At 35.7% G+C, this 15,266-nt stretch overlaps 1 protein-coding gene across 1 annotated transcript in view; it reads right to left on the bottom strand.

Annotated features, from left to right (window-relative positions):
- TPO (thyroid peroxidase) overlaps positions 1-15,266 on the bottom strand; it is a 51,985-nt gene that overhangs the window by 16,357 nt on the left and 20,362 nt on the right. The window contains exons 5-8 of the mRNA XM_090136152.1: positions 15,050-15,182; positions 10,477-10,606; positions 7,519-7,725; positions 813-1,328 (exon numbers count right to left, since the gene is read on the bottom strand). Of these exons, the coding sequence (XP_089992278.1) occupies positions 813-1,328; positions 7,519-7,725; positions 10,477-10,606; positions 15,050-15,182 (986 nt within the window). The remainder of the gene's footprint in view (positions 1-812; positions 1,329-7,518; positions 7,726-10,476; positions 10,607-15,049; positions 15,183-15,266) is intronic.

Here is a 15,266-nt window from a genome sequence, read left to right as displayed (position 1 = left end):
TCTTGACTAAAACTTCCAAAAGAATAAGGAAAAAGTGTCTTACTGCAATAGAGAAATTTTTCTACCCCCTCTTCCAGTTAACTTTCATAAAGGTCATGTTTTGGTACCAGATCATCTGCTTCCAGGAATCAGAAAGCATATGAAAGTCAACGACTTTCAGCTTATCCTGATTCTGATATAATATTAATGCTGAATCTCCATTAACACAGAAACCCTAGTCAGAATTGGAGAAACGTCAGATGGAATAGTCTGCTTATCCAAGCCATCAAAAAAAGGTTGACGGGACCAGTTATTCCCTGGGACCACTAAAGAGATTGGTTAGACCACAAACCTGAGGATGAAAGACAAGACAATGAAAGAAACTGTCCCCTGAATGTCAGGTATGCTAAAAGAGTGATGGCTGAGAGGAGGTAGCACTAACTGTGGGAGGCAGGGAGGAGGGAATCTCTGTAGAATTTTGCACGCTATGTTTTAAGGGGACTGTTAGAACGTGTGAGATGCTAGGGTATTCAGGAAGAGGACTAAAGGTGGAAAAAGGGAGGGTTTAAAGGGCTGGGGAGAAACTAGCATGGGAAAATAGAGGGAAAAGGGGGTAAGAGTGGTTGTTTGAGCTTGAAGAGTCTCCTGATAAGTGTATTTATCTGACAGAGCCCTATGCTTGATTGCTGCAATTTATTTAGAAAGAGTTGGTACAGAGTACGCAGCGTGATCTCTGAAACTACTCACAGAAACATATTTGAAGTTCTGTGATTGATTCTACTCTAACTCAGGATATTCACTGCTACGTGTCAATAAGCAAATAGGCAGCCCACCTGATGGAGAGCTCCAACAATTTTCCGTGCTTCTTGGTAGACAGTCTCAGCGCTCCAGTGGCTGTTGATGGTTTTGAGGGCCCGGGCCAGGCGGTTGTGCTCTCTCAGCCACAGTGTGTGCATGGCTGTCAATGATATGACCTCACTCGATCGGCTGTCCCCAGCCATGAAGCATTCAATCCTTTCATCTTCACTCACATTTGAGTCCTGCGCACAAGGTGATGGAACCCGGTCTGTAAAAGGCAGGTATTCCTGACCATTATCATGATGTTTATTGTTGACTCTGAGAAGGCCTTCTTCACTTGTTAAATTCCTCAGCTTGTTTTCAACAGTGGAAGTGCTGCCATAGACAGTAGAAGCATCAATGAAAGAGGTTAAACCATTGATCTGTTGTCTTGGATTTAGGGCTGATAGATTTCCAAAGAGAATACTGTGATCACCAGTGCCACATGTAGGAGATGAGCGGTAGAAGGGCAAGCAATCCATCCCTTTGGATAATGTGTCATTGGTTGTAACCTGTATAACAAAAACATGCAATTTCTGAGCTGAAGACAACACAGATGTTGAATTAAGTTTTGCATAAGTATTTCCCTCTGTGGTCTCGTTTTTTGGTTGTTTCCCAGGTCTAGTGTAAGGGTGTTACATACTCTAAACTCACAGAGATGGTCTTCTCTCTCCTCAGATTTAAGTGAAAAGATGGTTCAACAACTTTCAAGAAAAGACAGAAATAAATTAAAACATTTGCTCAATCATTAGATCATTAGATGTTACTGATGTAACACCTTTTGAGTACTTCTATGCCTGAATTAGCCCACTTTCACATTTAAAATTCATCACAAAATGTATCACAGTGGAGATGTGAACATCTGGTCAAATTATGTTCTGCTGAGCACCAAGTGAAACAGGAGGTTTACATGTGTACATAAAAAAGTAAAGAAGAATTTCAGTGTCTGCAGGAGCATGCCATAAGAGCATTGTTTCAATACTCAATTTTAATCTGGTGTCAAAACTAAAAAAGGCATACATTATTATTCACTCTGCCTTCTGCTGGTCCCACAAGCATTCTCCTACATTATTTTATGGGGACAGCTTTTCTTAAAGTTTTAAATCATAGAGTTATAGAAACTTTTGAGTTGGAAGACACTTAAGTGTCATCCAGTCCAACTCCCCTGCAGTGAAAAAGGACACCTCCATCTAGATCAGGTTGCTCAGAGCCCTGTTCAGCCTGACCTTTTTGACTGTCTTTATAAAAAGCAAAGAATGCTCTATTCTTCCCAAGCAAAAGCCTTTCCAGTGCTTTGAACCTCAGGCAGCCAAGATGCTCAGATGAATGGTGATCCAATGTTTCTCCACTAGCATGGATATAGGCTGGTTCAGACTATTGCTCAGTCAGCTACTCCAAATTCAGGTTAAAAGCATGGGAGAGATGTGTGGAAGTTATCTAATGGAATCTTGCAGTGCAAGTAAGGGCGTGAGGGAAGAATACAGCACAAATCAGACAGCTGGAAGGTTTGCCACAGGTGAACATACAGAAAGTTATCTGAATAGTTTAACAGCTGTAGGAACTGTAGCAGAGATGTTGGAGGGGGAGAGAGAAATGGAAGAAAGAAAGGTTTTATGTACACCATATGATATTTAAGAAGAAGGCTCAGATGAGCAATTTTATTTCAAAGAACATAGTTCATAACTAAACAAAAAATCACCCCATTTCAAAATGACTAAAATTTATCTTTGTTGTCAGATGCATATTTGACTTTATGAACTTTGGGGTTTTTTTTGAAAAATACATTATTTCCAAATGGTAATGGCTCTCCATTGTACAACAACAATGAGACATAGCAGTGAGTTAGTTCCAGGAGTTTTAGAAAGATTAGTATCAACTAAAAATGTTACCAAATGATGGATTCTGGGTTTTGTGGATATAAAACTTTTTTTTTTTGAACCAACTGGTCAACATGAAATAGGTATAGAAAGCACTAAAGCTGTTTCAATATCTGGAAATAAAATTGTCTTCAAATAATCAACTAATAGTAAATAAATATTTTGTGTGGAAATGTGAGCAAATGCTTTTCCTCTGCATTATATTTTCTTGCTGTTTACTTTTGAAAACTCCTTGGCAGAATACTGTTAATACTGCAGATGTTATATAAAATGATATAATTTCTTCTTTGTACTTCTAAAAACGAAGGGACTAATCATTAAATTGGGAATAAAATATCAGGGCAACTTTGAATAGAATTAATGAGTTTCATTTAACAAAAAACCTTACCTCACTTATTATACCAAGTAATTTTCTTACTACTGAAAACTTGTGGCAGGAATTGATATCAGTAAAACATTTATGTTAAGAAAGGATTTCATATGTTTTTAAAGTTTTGTTTGGTGAATAACTTCTACAAATATTCCTACATATTAAGTATCAACAAGTTAAAGTAGGTTATTTTTGAGGGAAATGCGTAATTTATTATCATTCTTCTTTTCTTCACTGATTGCTAAAGGCAGTAATTTTACTCCCTTGGATTTGCCATATAGTATTTTTCTCTCTGTTTACATCTCTTTCTATTACTGTGGCTTCTTTTTCTCTTCAGTTGGTAATATAAGCAGGAAGATCATTTCACAGTACAGACACCTGAACTCAACAGCCACAGTGTTGTATGTATTTGGGTGCCTCCTGCTTCTAGTCAAGAGGAAAGCCTGGAAGAAATCAGGTATAATTGGGAAAAATGTAAGAGTTGCCTTTAAGTTGTTGAGCAGTGTGGCTCAGAGCAAAACATATCAACAGTGAATGAAGTTCATAGTGAATAATCTTCGGTTAACTGCCTCTGCAATTTCAATTCAAATTGTTCTGTGCCCCAGTAGAGAAAAGCAACAGTAATGAGCATTAAGGGACTGCAGAACTGTATAATGTAGTCTTTTCCCTTTTCATGGGATAAACAGCATGCAGCCAGCAGCTGAATGTGCAAATAAGAGATTCCTTATGTTATTATTCAAATTACATCAGAAATAATCAGAGAAAAATAAAAGTTTTTTTCCTTCTGAAATGACTATAGAATAACATTTTTCTCCAGTACTAAATTCACATCTTTTTTTTTCCTTTCCTTGTATAATTCTAAAGGGAAAAATATCAGAAATAAATCCATCTCTGGCCACAATAGTTTTCCTGGTACAGCTGCATGCTGATTTAAACCGATTAAATGTTAACAGTTATGCATGGTAGAATCTGCTTACAGTGAAATTTTTCAATGTTTAGGAATCAGTAATTGTTTCAGGAGACCACAACGTGTAGGTCATGACCGCATTTAAATAAAAGCCTTTCTTTCTTAAGTGAAAGAAAACTTACTTATGGTTAAGAAAGTTTGTCCTCAAGGAAGACATAAACGTGTGATCTCAGACATGAAGATTGGAAAAGAGTCCATCTAACAGCTAGTTGCTACCTCTGAAATGCAGAAGAAAAGGCAGATACTCACTCTGCTGGCTGTTGAATACACAGACTGATCTTTTCTTAGCTATGACAGGAACTTGCCATATTATATGACACCTTTTGCAAATCACTTCACTTCTTTGTTTCTCCCTTTCTTTTCCAGCTTCTCTGTGGCTGAACTAACCAAATGAAAGCATTTAAGGATCATATCTTATTACATTTATGTGCTATGCCTATCTTAATATCAACAATGCAATTAATATTGAATAAAGACAGTAGTTCTCCTGTGAAAGTCTTTCTAATGCTTCACTGTGTCTCAGCTCTAGCCTAAAACAATCACTGGAAGAATGACAAATTCTCAGCATCCCACTTCCATGTGTCAGGCCTTAAAAAAAGCTTATTATTATTGTTCATACTATGGTATTCTAAAGAGATACAGATAATGTCCCACAGGATAAGTAGAGGCTCAATGTGAGAATCTCTGAGTGACTATAGCCTTTATTATGAAATGTCCAGAACAGGAAATCATAATGTTTCCTGCTAACCTATAAATAATTTACTTACACTTGTCATTAATATTAATGCACTTTTGCAAGTTTCAATCTCTTTGAACTGCGTTGTCTCATAACATTTTTTTCAGACACCTTTCCTAATCTGCACAGCCAAGAGCTGCCTTTCCCAAATGAAAGCCCTGGAGTGACCATATGGCTGAGCACATTTGTCCTCTCATGTATTTGAATTTTCCCTTGGGTGCCACTGTTCCAGGTACACTGCAAGAGTGCAAACAGCAGCCTCTGTCTTCGCAGTGTTGGTTTCAATACCTCTGGAAACCAGCTGCAATCTCTTCCTATAAAAAATGAATGCATGAAACTAACCATGGCTGTTTTCCAAATATTTGTGAGGTAGATGTTAGCTTTACTGAAGACTTGACAAAAGTGGCCACAAAATACTTGATACATAACAAAAGCAAAAGAACCACCATCTTCATATCTGTCCTTCTTTAAGCTATGAATAACAGAGGAACAAAAAGAGGCTGCAAATTAATGGAACTATAGTAAAGTAATGAATCCACAAGTCAGAAAACTTATCTAAAACAGGATTGCATCTGAATTTCTTTATTTTTCTTTCCCATGGCAGTTCTGGCTATCAGACATTGAATCCCAAGGATGATCATGAGTTCTGTCGTGACCCCACTCCTCTGGTAGGTTATAACACTGTGCAAGAGCAGCTTCTGAGCCAGATTCATAGCTAAATTTAGGACATATGCATGTAATTTGTCTTCACAGCAAGTTGAAACACACTTGGTGATGAAACTCATCACAACTCCTAGAAACAGGACTTATGCCCTTCGTTTACAACTTTTTCTTATACTGCAAAGCTACTCATACATGGATAACACTAGCTTTGGAGTCCTTTGTAGAAGATCCCTTAAACTGCTTTCCTTTTTGAGCTGGTGGGATTTCTAGGCAGCTTAACCTAGTCAGAGATCAATGACTAGACGCCCATGGTTCCTGTGATTCATGTTTGATTCAAACTATGAAGAACAGTATGAGCCTGTTCTCACTGTAAAAGTCTAATTACTAATTACTTTTTATGAGTATGAGGGCTTTTACTGTCCCATGAGAATGAGGGCTTTTTGAAGTTAAAGATCAGTATTGGTTGCACATATGCCATGTAGAAAAACAAGAATCATGGTCTTTCAAAGATTTCTGCAGTTATATATTTATGGTATAGCAAGTAAACCATATTTTAAAAATGGGATACAATATGTAACCATATTCTGTCATATGGTAGCTTCACCCTCAACCTCCTTCATCAGGTCATGCGAAGAACTGCTCATCAGGGATGGGTTTTCTGCCCTAGCGTGTCCTAATAAATGAATGGGAATATTTCTGTGTTTATTAATTAAGAGCATAAAGACAGGAAATCATGTACTAGCCAAAAGATGTAAATTTGAGTCAGATATAAATCTGTACATTTTTGTCATTGTGGCTAAATCAGGTTAACCAGTCACTTGTACATTAAATACTTAAGATATGGTTTGAGAATTTAACACCCTAAGACGTCTGTGTTCTTTCTGAACACTCTCAAGCTATGACTGCTGACTTTCAATAGTCCAAATCTCTAAGAGAGAATAAATTTACCTGACTAGTAAAAATGCAGGCAGTCATTAATTTCACTTAGCACTCCTTAGGGATTATCTCACTGACTGGAAGATGAGCCACCTTTCAACACAGGGCCTAATTCAGTTCTCTTAACAGTCAGAAGAATATTTTTCTTTGTGTTTAATTGAAGTGGAATGAGGCAAAAATCAAAAGGAGACTCCAGTACACTCACCAGTTACATTTTGTTATGGCAAAGGAGTTTTCTACAGACAGAACCTGCACACTATGCAAACTTCAGTGCATAAAGAAAATGATCAGTAATTAAGCTCCAGCCCAAAGAAAAGTAATTTACGTTGCTCTGAACACAAATTCATGCATCAGTTTAAGGGTTATGATAAACATAACCCTCCTGCAGAACAAAGTAATGGTCTGTGTTTTGAGAAACAAAAAAATATATTTTGACTTTGCCACTTGCTTTTTTTTTCTTTTTCTTTCTTTCTTTTTTTCTTTTTTTCTTTTTTTTTTTTTTGGAGTGAAAGAATGCTTATACTTTCAAATTAATTTACAAGATAGAATTCTATATTTATACCAATTTATGTTCTTTCTAATTCCCTAACAAGCTTTGAATTCAAATTTTCCAACTATATAAAGCAAAGATGTGATGTATGTAACTTTCAGCAATCCCTTGCAGACTGTTTTATACACAGATTGAAACGTCTTTCTGCAGAAGTTTGCATTAGCTGCTGGAAATATCTTTGCTTGCACTGAGTGAAGGTAAAATCCTTTCACTTTAGCTGGCTGGCAATTTAAAAAACAGAATTATTTCTTATCTATTTCTCTATTCTCTGTGATAGAATTCAGACCATTGACGCATGAAAACAGTAACACTGGGGGAGACATAACGTTTCTCTGCAACATAAACTTGAGAAGTAGAAAAATATATTTGTACTAAGTACTGTAGCTGTATTTTGTTATCTCTATGAAGCAATTTAAATCCGTACCTGTTTCATGTTATAATTACACAAGATATCAATACTGCTATCACCATCTGCTATATTGTTGATGATCTATCAATTTCCCTTGCAATTATTTTAGCATATATATATATCTAATGTATTTTACATTACCCACTTGTCTAGAGCCCGGAGTTTGTCTTGAAGAAATTCATTTAAAATCTTACCTTTATCGGAAAGCATGGATTTTGTCTTTCACATGTCATCTGACACTCCTTTCCTGTTAAAAAGCTGGTTCTACTTATGCTCTGAGGTGTGAATGAAATGTCATGGTCTATGTACTGTCCCCACACCATAATGATGTCAGAATATAGGTTGTCTTCAGTGACAGCATCATTAGATGTGTGAATTATCTTCCTTGTCACCTCTCGAACCTGGGAAAAGAACTAATTTACTTTGAGTGTCAAGTAGTACTTCTCACAATCTGATAAAACAGTAAAATCAAGATGAATAGTAATAAAATGTATCTCCTCCCACAGATCATAGAATCACAGAATGGCCAGGGTTGGAAGGGACCTCAACGATCATGAACCTCCAACCCCCCTGCCACATGCAGGGCCACCAACCTCCTTATTTAATTCTAGACAAGGCTGCCCAGGGTCCCATCCAATCTGGCCTTGAACAGAGGCCTCCTTGGAATACTTCATATTGTAGAGTACTTTTAATGGAGTGCTTGAAGAAAAGAAAAAAAAAAAAAAAAAGAAAACAAAACCAAAATCTGACAGTGTTAGTTCTGTTCAGGAGCTGAATCACCGGTGCCCAATGGAGATTAAGATGTTTCAGTTAAGTTTTCCTATGTATTTGCCAAATGAGCTGTGTATCTTTGACCTGTTCCTTCTCAGAGAATTTTGCAAACCTTGTGCTTTTTTTTATACTGCCTGTAAGTTTTCTTCCTATTTTTTTGTTTTCTTTTCCTTCAAGCAACCTCAGATCAGCATGGATATGCAGCGGTTCCAGGCTGTTCTGCATAAAGAGAGCATCTTATGCAGCCCAGAAGACAGGCACGGTAGCAAATACATGGTAGCTGGAAACTCTGCTTCATTATTCCAGGTAGGGAGAAGCCACAAAGTATTTCCTGAATCACTTCTGTGAAAATTGCACAGAGATACAAATGCTCTTAGAGGGAACATGTGGAGACACCAGCGCTATATGCTTAGCTGACATTGATTGCTAACTGAAGCCATTGGAGCAAAATCAGCAGTCAGTTTGATATGATTAGGATATCAATATTATTCACAAATTCCTCGCTCATGCTGCAAAACATTCCATCATTTAGGAGTCAAGCAGTTGAAAGGGCAGCAGATAAAGTAGAGTAAAAGTCTGTAATAAATATGAGGGTTATATAATGAATGCATAAGGCAGATATAATTAAATAGAATTGGTGAGGACAAGAAGCAGCATGGGACTTGCTAAGAACACCAGTCTTTATACTGAAATAGACAAGGGTAGAGATACATGGCACTCATGAGAAATACAAGTCCTTATATCAGTATTTGAATAACTTTCATGGTCACAAGTCTCAAACTTTTTTTCTTCCAAAATCTTCGGAAGATTTTCTAATTGGAGTTAAAGTTCTCAACTATGTTGCATTCTATCACTTTACAATAATTCTCAAACTTCAAAGAATCATAAAATCATAGAATCATAAAATGGTTTAGGTTGGAAGAGATCTTAAAGAACTGTGAGCTCCCACTCCCTACCATGGGCAGAGTTGCCAGTCAGGCTGCATGACCCTACCTGGCCTTGAACATCTCAGGTTGGACTTACACCTTACATTCATTTTATTTACTAGTTTCTTTTTAAAGATTATGAGTAGTTAGTCAATAGTAAAAAAAAAAAAAAAAAAAAAAAAAAAAAAAAAAGATGAAATAATGTAAATGGGGAAAAACAGCTATGGCACTAGTTTTATCATATATTCCAATTAAAACAGAGTAACTTTCTGGTTGTCAGATATAATCAAATTCTATGAAACCATGTAAGGTTTTTTAAATGTGTTTTACTTCACAAATATTTACTGTAATGAATCTAAAAATAGGCAGTTTGTAAAGCCTGGAAATTTACTTGTGCAAATGTCAGATTTTCCTCTCCAAGCACTAAAATTACGTAGCTTAGAGAGAATGTTATTTAATTAATAACATGAGTTGCAGGTGACATTAACACTAAATTCTCTTTTTCATCCTTATTAAACATGTGGTGGTTAAAATAACAAGATTTTGAGCCCATTAAAAGTCAAGTTTCAAGAAATGATGACAAACCAGGAATAGTAAGTCTAGCTCAAATCAGTGTACATTGCAATGGGAATTTTTCACTCAGTTACCTATGCAGATACATTTCATTCAAACTCTCCTCCCCGCTATTTATTAAGCATACAGGCTGCAAAGATTTGTAAATACTGCAAAGTCTTCTTAGCTTAGTAAATTGAACTTTCTAAAAGACAAAATTCTGGTTAGATAGTAATATTTTTCAACTAAGGTATGTTATTCAAGGTGGCAACATTGTGTATTTGTACACATATAATATATATAGATTATACATGTTGTATATGCATTATATTTATTTAGTAAACAGCCATTCTTGTCCTCCTTTCCTGAATAAGGAGTCCTAAAGTCATCAGCAAATTTAGGTAGGAACAAAATTCTGGAGACCAAGTGGTGCAACTTTATGTTACAAGAAGGAAATAGGCTATTTAGAGCTCCAAGAGCATCAAGCTCTTGGCTCTTGGAGATTTCCAATGACAGATACTCCAGAAGTAGTCTAGTTAGTTTATTGTGACATTTAATTTTTCTCACAGCAGAGCATTTTTCTTATATCAAGAAAAATATGGAGCAACTTGTAGCTGTTGGCTCTTGCTTTGCCAGTCTGCATCACTGTGAAAAAGTACCTTCCTCTTTCTGTAATGCCCTCTTAAGCATGAGGGTACTGTGTCTAGGTCTATCCTCTGGTTCCTTTCCTCAAGGCTGAGCAATAACAACCCTGTGTCCACTGGTTGCTCTGCAACTGAAGAGAGTCCTGCCTGCTCTTTCTATGGTCCAACTTTTTTTGCTGTTTGATTTATTGATGTAAATGGAGGCTTTTTTGTGGCAGATATGTTTATGGCCAATGTTTCACATGGTATACTTTCTAACCAGGGGTAGCTGGACTCCATTGTATTGAACGCTGGGATCCCATCCTCGAGGTTGACTGAGTCCATCTTCATAGGCTGGGGGGAGCCATCTAGCTAAGGCTGTGTTGGATGCTCCCCATCTAGTATGCTCCCTGGGAAAAAAGAAGAAAACAAAGAAAAATTGCGCACAAAGAATCTTCACCTCTGAATAATTCTGAATATAAAATAATCGTCAGCCACAGGACAATATTTCCTTGAAACAAGATGTTCAGATAATGATCTTGGCAAAGGAATCAATTATTGTTCTTCACGTATGCCAACATCAATTTAACAAGAAGGGATGCTATCTAACTCATGTTTCTAATTTATGTTGGCTACCTTTTGATGTCTTTGAAGTACTTGCCCATGTTGTGACTTCCTGATAATGAAATTACATTCCTATGGAGTCAGAAATACTGTTAAGGGCTTTTGCATTTTTAAAAAGATGCTTGTTCAGAGCAATTGCTTGGGAATCAAGATTTAGGAGAATATGATGGGGCCTTACTATAAAAATGAAGAAAGCTGAAAAGAAAAAATGGGTACTACTCATACACAGGTGATCATTTAACAAGATCTAAGAAGAAAGAAGAATGAAAAGGGAATGATGACTTAAACTGTTGGATTCAGTGGCAGAGCTCCTACTGGTTGCATCTGTTTTTTGGGAAGACCTATGAACAAGACCAAGCTCCGGTATGCATTTAGTTGCTAAAATCATCCAGCTTTTCTCCAATCAACAACTGGCTTTGCACACCTCGGGATTAGTGCAGGTCAGATTTCCACGCTGCAGCCAGACTTTTTGGAAGAAGGTAGGAGTACAAAATGGCTCAGACAAGAGTTTAAGTGCAAAAGAATGTGGACAGCATTAAGGTCATCCTTGATTAAATAGTCATGAAATTATTCACGGTCTTTTCATTTATTAGTTCAGTCATTGAGTCCTGGGCTTGACCTAGTTAATTTTCCTATCATCATAAAAAGTTCTATTGCAATTTCCCTAAGTGGAGAATATTTTAGGTGTTTTTTTAATGTTTGTCGATTTACTTAACATGATCTGTGCAATATATTTTATTATTGCTAAATATATAAGATATTAACAAGAAATATAGTTTTAGAAATGCACATAGTGATCTTTGACAGTTAGTAGAAATATAGCATGTTACAAGTTTATATTTCCATTGGGTACTAAAGAGGGAGCAGTTACTTTATTAATCCTTCATTGATCTTTAGTACACTGATATGACTCAATTTGCCACGTAATATGATAGAATAATGCACTTAATTATCCACCATAATTCACATTTGAAGGTTGAAGTATGTTTCAATAAGGCATTCAAATTAGTTACAGTTGATTTGTCTTTATTGAAATTGCATAAAATACTGCACATAGTGTAGTGCTATTTCACTCAATTAAAAATAATGAAATGTTAATTTTGCTGCTTAACTAGTGATTTTTCTCCTGATTGCTTTTATATTGTAGCAGCTCACTGGAATGCTACTTTATTAAAACCCCTCTCAGATGCCTTGTTATTATTCTATTAAACATATTGATGTCTTGGAATCTTGCATGAGTTATAAATGTTTTATCTAGGGTAGATGAAATAATGAGAATTTGGTATCATTATACACTTCCAGAGTAGTCAAATTAGATAACGATACATTCTGTTTCTGGGAAGTGGAACTTTTCCTTCACTTGTGAAACAGTAGAATTACACTATCTGGATATTGCTTTGACTCCCTTATGTGGAAACTGGAATTTTGAGATACTGCTTACTATCCAGATTTATGTCTTTTGAATGACACCTAGCTTCTATTTAAGTAAAGCTGCCATTCTAAAGGAAACATCTCAATTTCTTTTCATAGTCAATGGATTAGACATAGTAAGGATTGGATATTCTTTACTCTGGGTGTACCATAATCAAATCCATAATTCCTATAGTATTAGAGCTTCAAACTAACCATCAGGTCCTTGCCTGATAAAACTATTAAAGGCACAAAAACAAAACAAAAGATAAATTTCCTCCTAGATGCTCAAATAGCAAGCATAAAAAAATGTTATATAGTCATCTAAACTCCCAGCATCAACCCAGAAAAAGAGACACCTCGTGAGTGCCATCCTGTCATCCTGTACTATCTCTCACTATCAGGTACAACTGAAGACACAATCTTGCAGTAGAAATGTCAGTATCTCAGAAAGGTAAGTTTAGAGAACACTAATTTGCACTATGAGATGCCTTTCCTTTAGTACCTGTAATTTCTCTACCTTCTCTACCTTTGAATCACTTTCATTGCCCTAAACATAAAAACAAACAAACAAGCAAACAAGAAACTACAGATCAATGCAGTTAGTTGGGATAAAAATGAAGAGAGGAAACCAACTTCGGTGTACCTTATCTTTCAGTTCTCTTAATTATTATTGTACATTTATTTTGCTTATTATCCACACGTAAGCCTTCAGACACACAAAAACGTAAAATTGGTTGATATGTGTTACTAGTGAATGAGGATAATGATGGGAATGTTTAATGTCATGACAGTATTCTCCAAAGAAAGCCATGCTCGTGCTGTTCTGTTATGCCTTTGTTTTAGGAATTTTATGCAAAAATAAACTCTGTGCTGGCAGAATAAATATTTTGTAATTGTGCTGATTTGTCCCAAATATGCAAATTGATCAAGCAAAGAATCTGTTTAGAGATTCCAAGCTCACTTTTAAATATATTTAACCAGATATTTACCCAGATTTTTGTTGTTGTTGTTATGTTTTTTTGTTTTTGTTTTTGTTTTTTTCCTTACAGGCCAGTTAATATTGTGAATGTAAATTTTGTTTTTAAATGCTACCTAAGAAATGCAGGATTTTCTGACGTAGAGCACAGTTGTGAATTCCTACTGGTTAACTAAAATCATTAATATAATTAAATGCTTTCTACTTGAAATTGCAGCTGTAACACAGGGAAAATTATGGACCAGTACTTCTTGTTAATGTTTGCAGTTTTAAGTTGGCTTACATTATAGAATTTGTTGTTTACATTACAGAATAATGAACCTTTTCAGCTGATGTACTTCAGTAAATCTTGAGGTATTCCAAAGTACTCACAAAGTTCTAACCTCATGGTTTCAAAGTGTCTGGTTTGTTTTTTTGTTTGTTTGTTTGTTTTGTTACCTTGCATCTTCTACAGATATCTACAGACAGATTTGTCTAAAATAAGACAAATGTGAAATATAGTTTAAACACTGATTTGCTACAATCATACAACTATACAAAGTAGAAAACACCTACTAAAGACTAACCAGACTCCATGGATCAGTTACTCCAGCCAATTTATAAACACTATATATATCCTTGTATTACTCAAGTTACCACAGAGAAAACAATGTTTTAATTTACCCACAACTGTTATTCTCTCCTGAAATGAAGAGAAAAACCTCAGTAACAATGCCTGCATATTAGAAGCTTCAGCTGTGTGCTTATATTTGGCTGCTTGGCCAATATTTTCAAGCACCAACAGAGTTGTCAGGGCAAATATTATACTAACTGTTATTTCAGATTCCAAGCAATTTTGCAAGTGCCTTTGCAAGTGCCTGGGGGAATTCACGTATATCCAGATAGATTTATAACATTGATGCATATCGGATTGTGTCCTTTTGACAAAGAGCTTAACATGCACATTCCTTACAAATGACTTGTGATGCAGAAATACTGATTCATCTCATTAAAACTGAGTGATTTAATAATAAAACTGCAGAATGTTACCACTGTTCAGTCATCATACTGCAGAATGCCTTAACCTTTGTAATGCTAATGGTCTTCCATTTACAGCTCTGCAGTAGTGTATGATTGCAGCCTGACTTTCCATTTGTGACCTTAAGCCTAGGTATCCTAAGGGTAAGTATAAATATCAGTTATCCTTATACTGGAAAGGTCTCTTATTCTCCATTTTACATCCTTACTGTATTGAAGTATTTTGAAAATACAATATGTTAAGGTGAGTTTTGTAAGAAATAATCCTGACTTATATCAGGGTACAAGTAGATAGACATTCAGTAGACAATAGACATCCAGATAGCCAATCAGCACATTCATAAAAATAGATATATAAAACTAAATATATCACCTAGAATTTTTATGTGTATGCTCACTAAGTATTAAACTTGCAAGAGAATAAAAAGATAGAATCTATTTGATTTTCTTATTGCTCATTGTGAAGAAGTATTTCTTTTCTGTTCAATATTGCTCTAATTTAATGAAAGATGAAAGTTGGGTTAGAATTCAATCTGTTTAGTTTATATAGAAAAAGACATCTACTGAATAAGTCCATCCTATGTTTAAAGCTCCTTACATAATCTTAGAAGCTTTCAAAGGAAGCTGCTCTGCAAAAATTAGTGTACTAAATTTGAGATGAAGAGTCTCTACCCCTAGGAGCTTTAAGAGGCACCTCATTTAGAGAGACATTAAATTACGTTAAATGATTGAGTTTAAAGAAAAAGAAAGAGAAAGAAAGAAAGAGAGAAAGGAAGACAGAAAGAGGAAAGATTTTTCAGGGCATAGTCCTTATCATACATACCTATTATTGCAGGCACCAGTGATGAGTCGATACTTATTAGCTAAGCAGTTGTTTGGACATTTTGGTGGCAACATATAAGGCAGACATCCAGAAATATTAGCAATCATAGTAAGCAGATCAGCTGATAAAAGATCTGTAAGAAAGAACCCAAATATTCTGTTGATATATGGCTTCTATGGGAGAAAATATATTACTGTCAGCAGCAATAACAGCATTT

The sequence above is a fragment of the Phasianus colchicus genome, chromosome 2, assembly GCF_987193195.1.
Source record: "Phasianus colchicus chromosome 2, bPhaCol1.hap1.1, whole genome shotgun sequence".
NCBI classification, from domain to species: domain Eukaryota; kingdom Metazoa; phylum Chordata; class Aves; order Galliformes; family Phasianidae; genus Phasianus; species Phasianus colchicus.
This window is presented reverse-complemented; position numbering and strand designations above follow the sequence as displayed.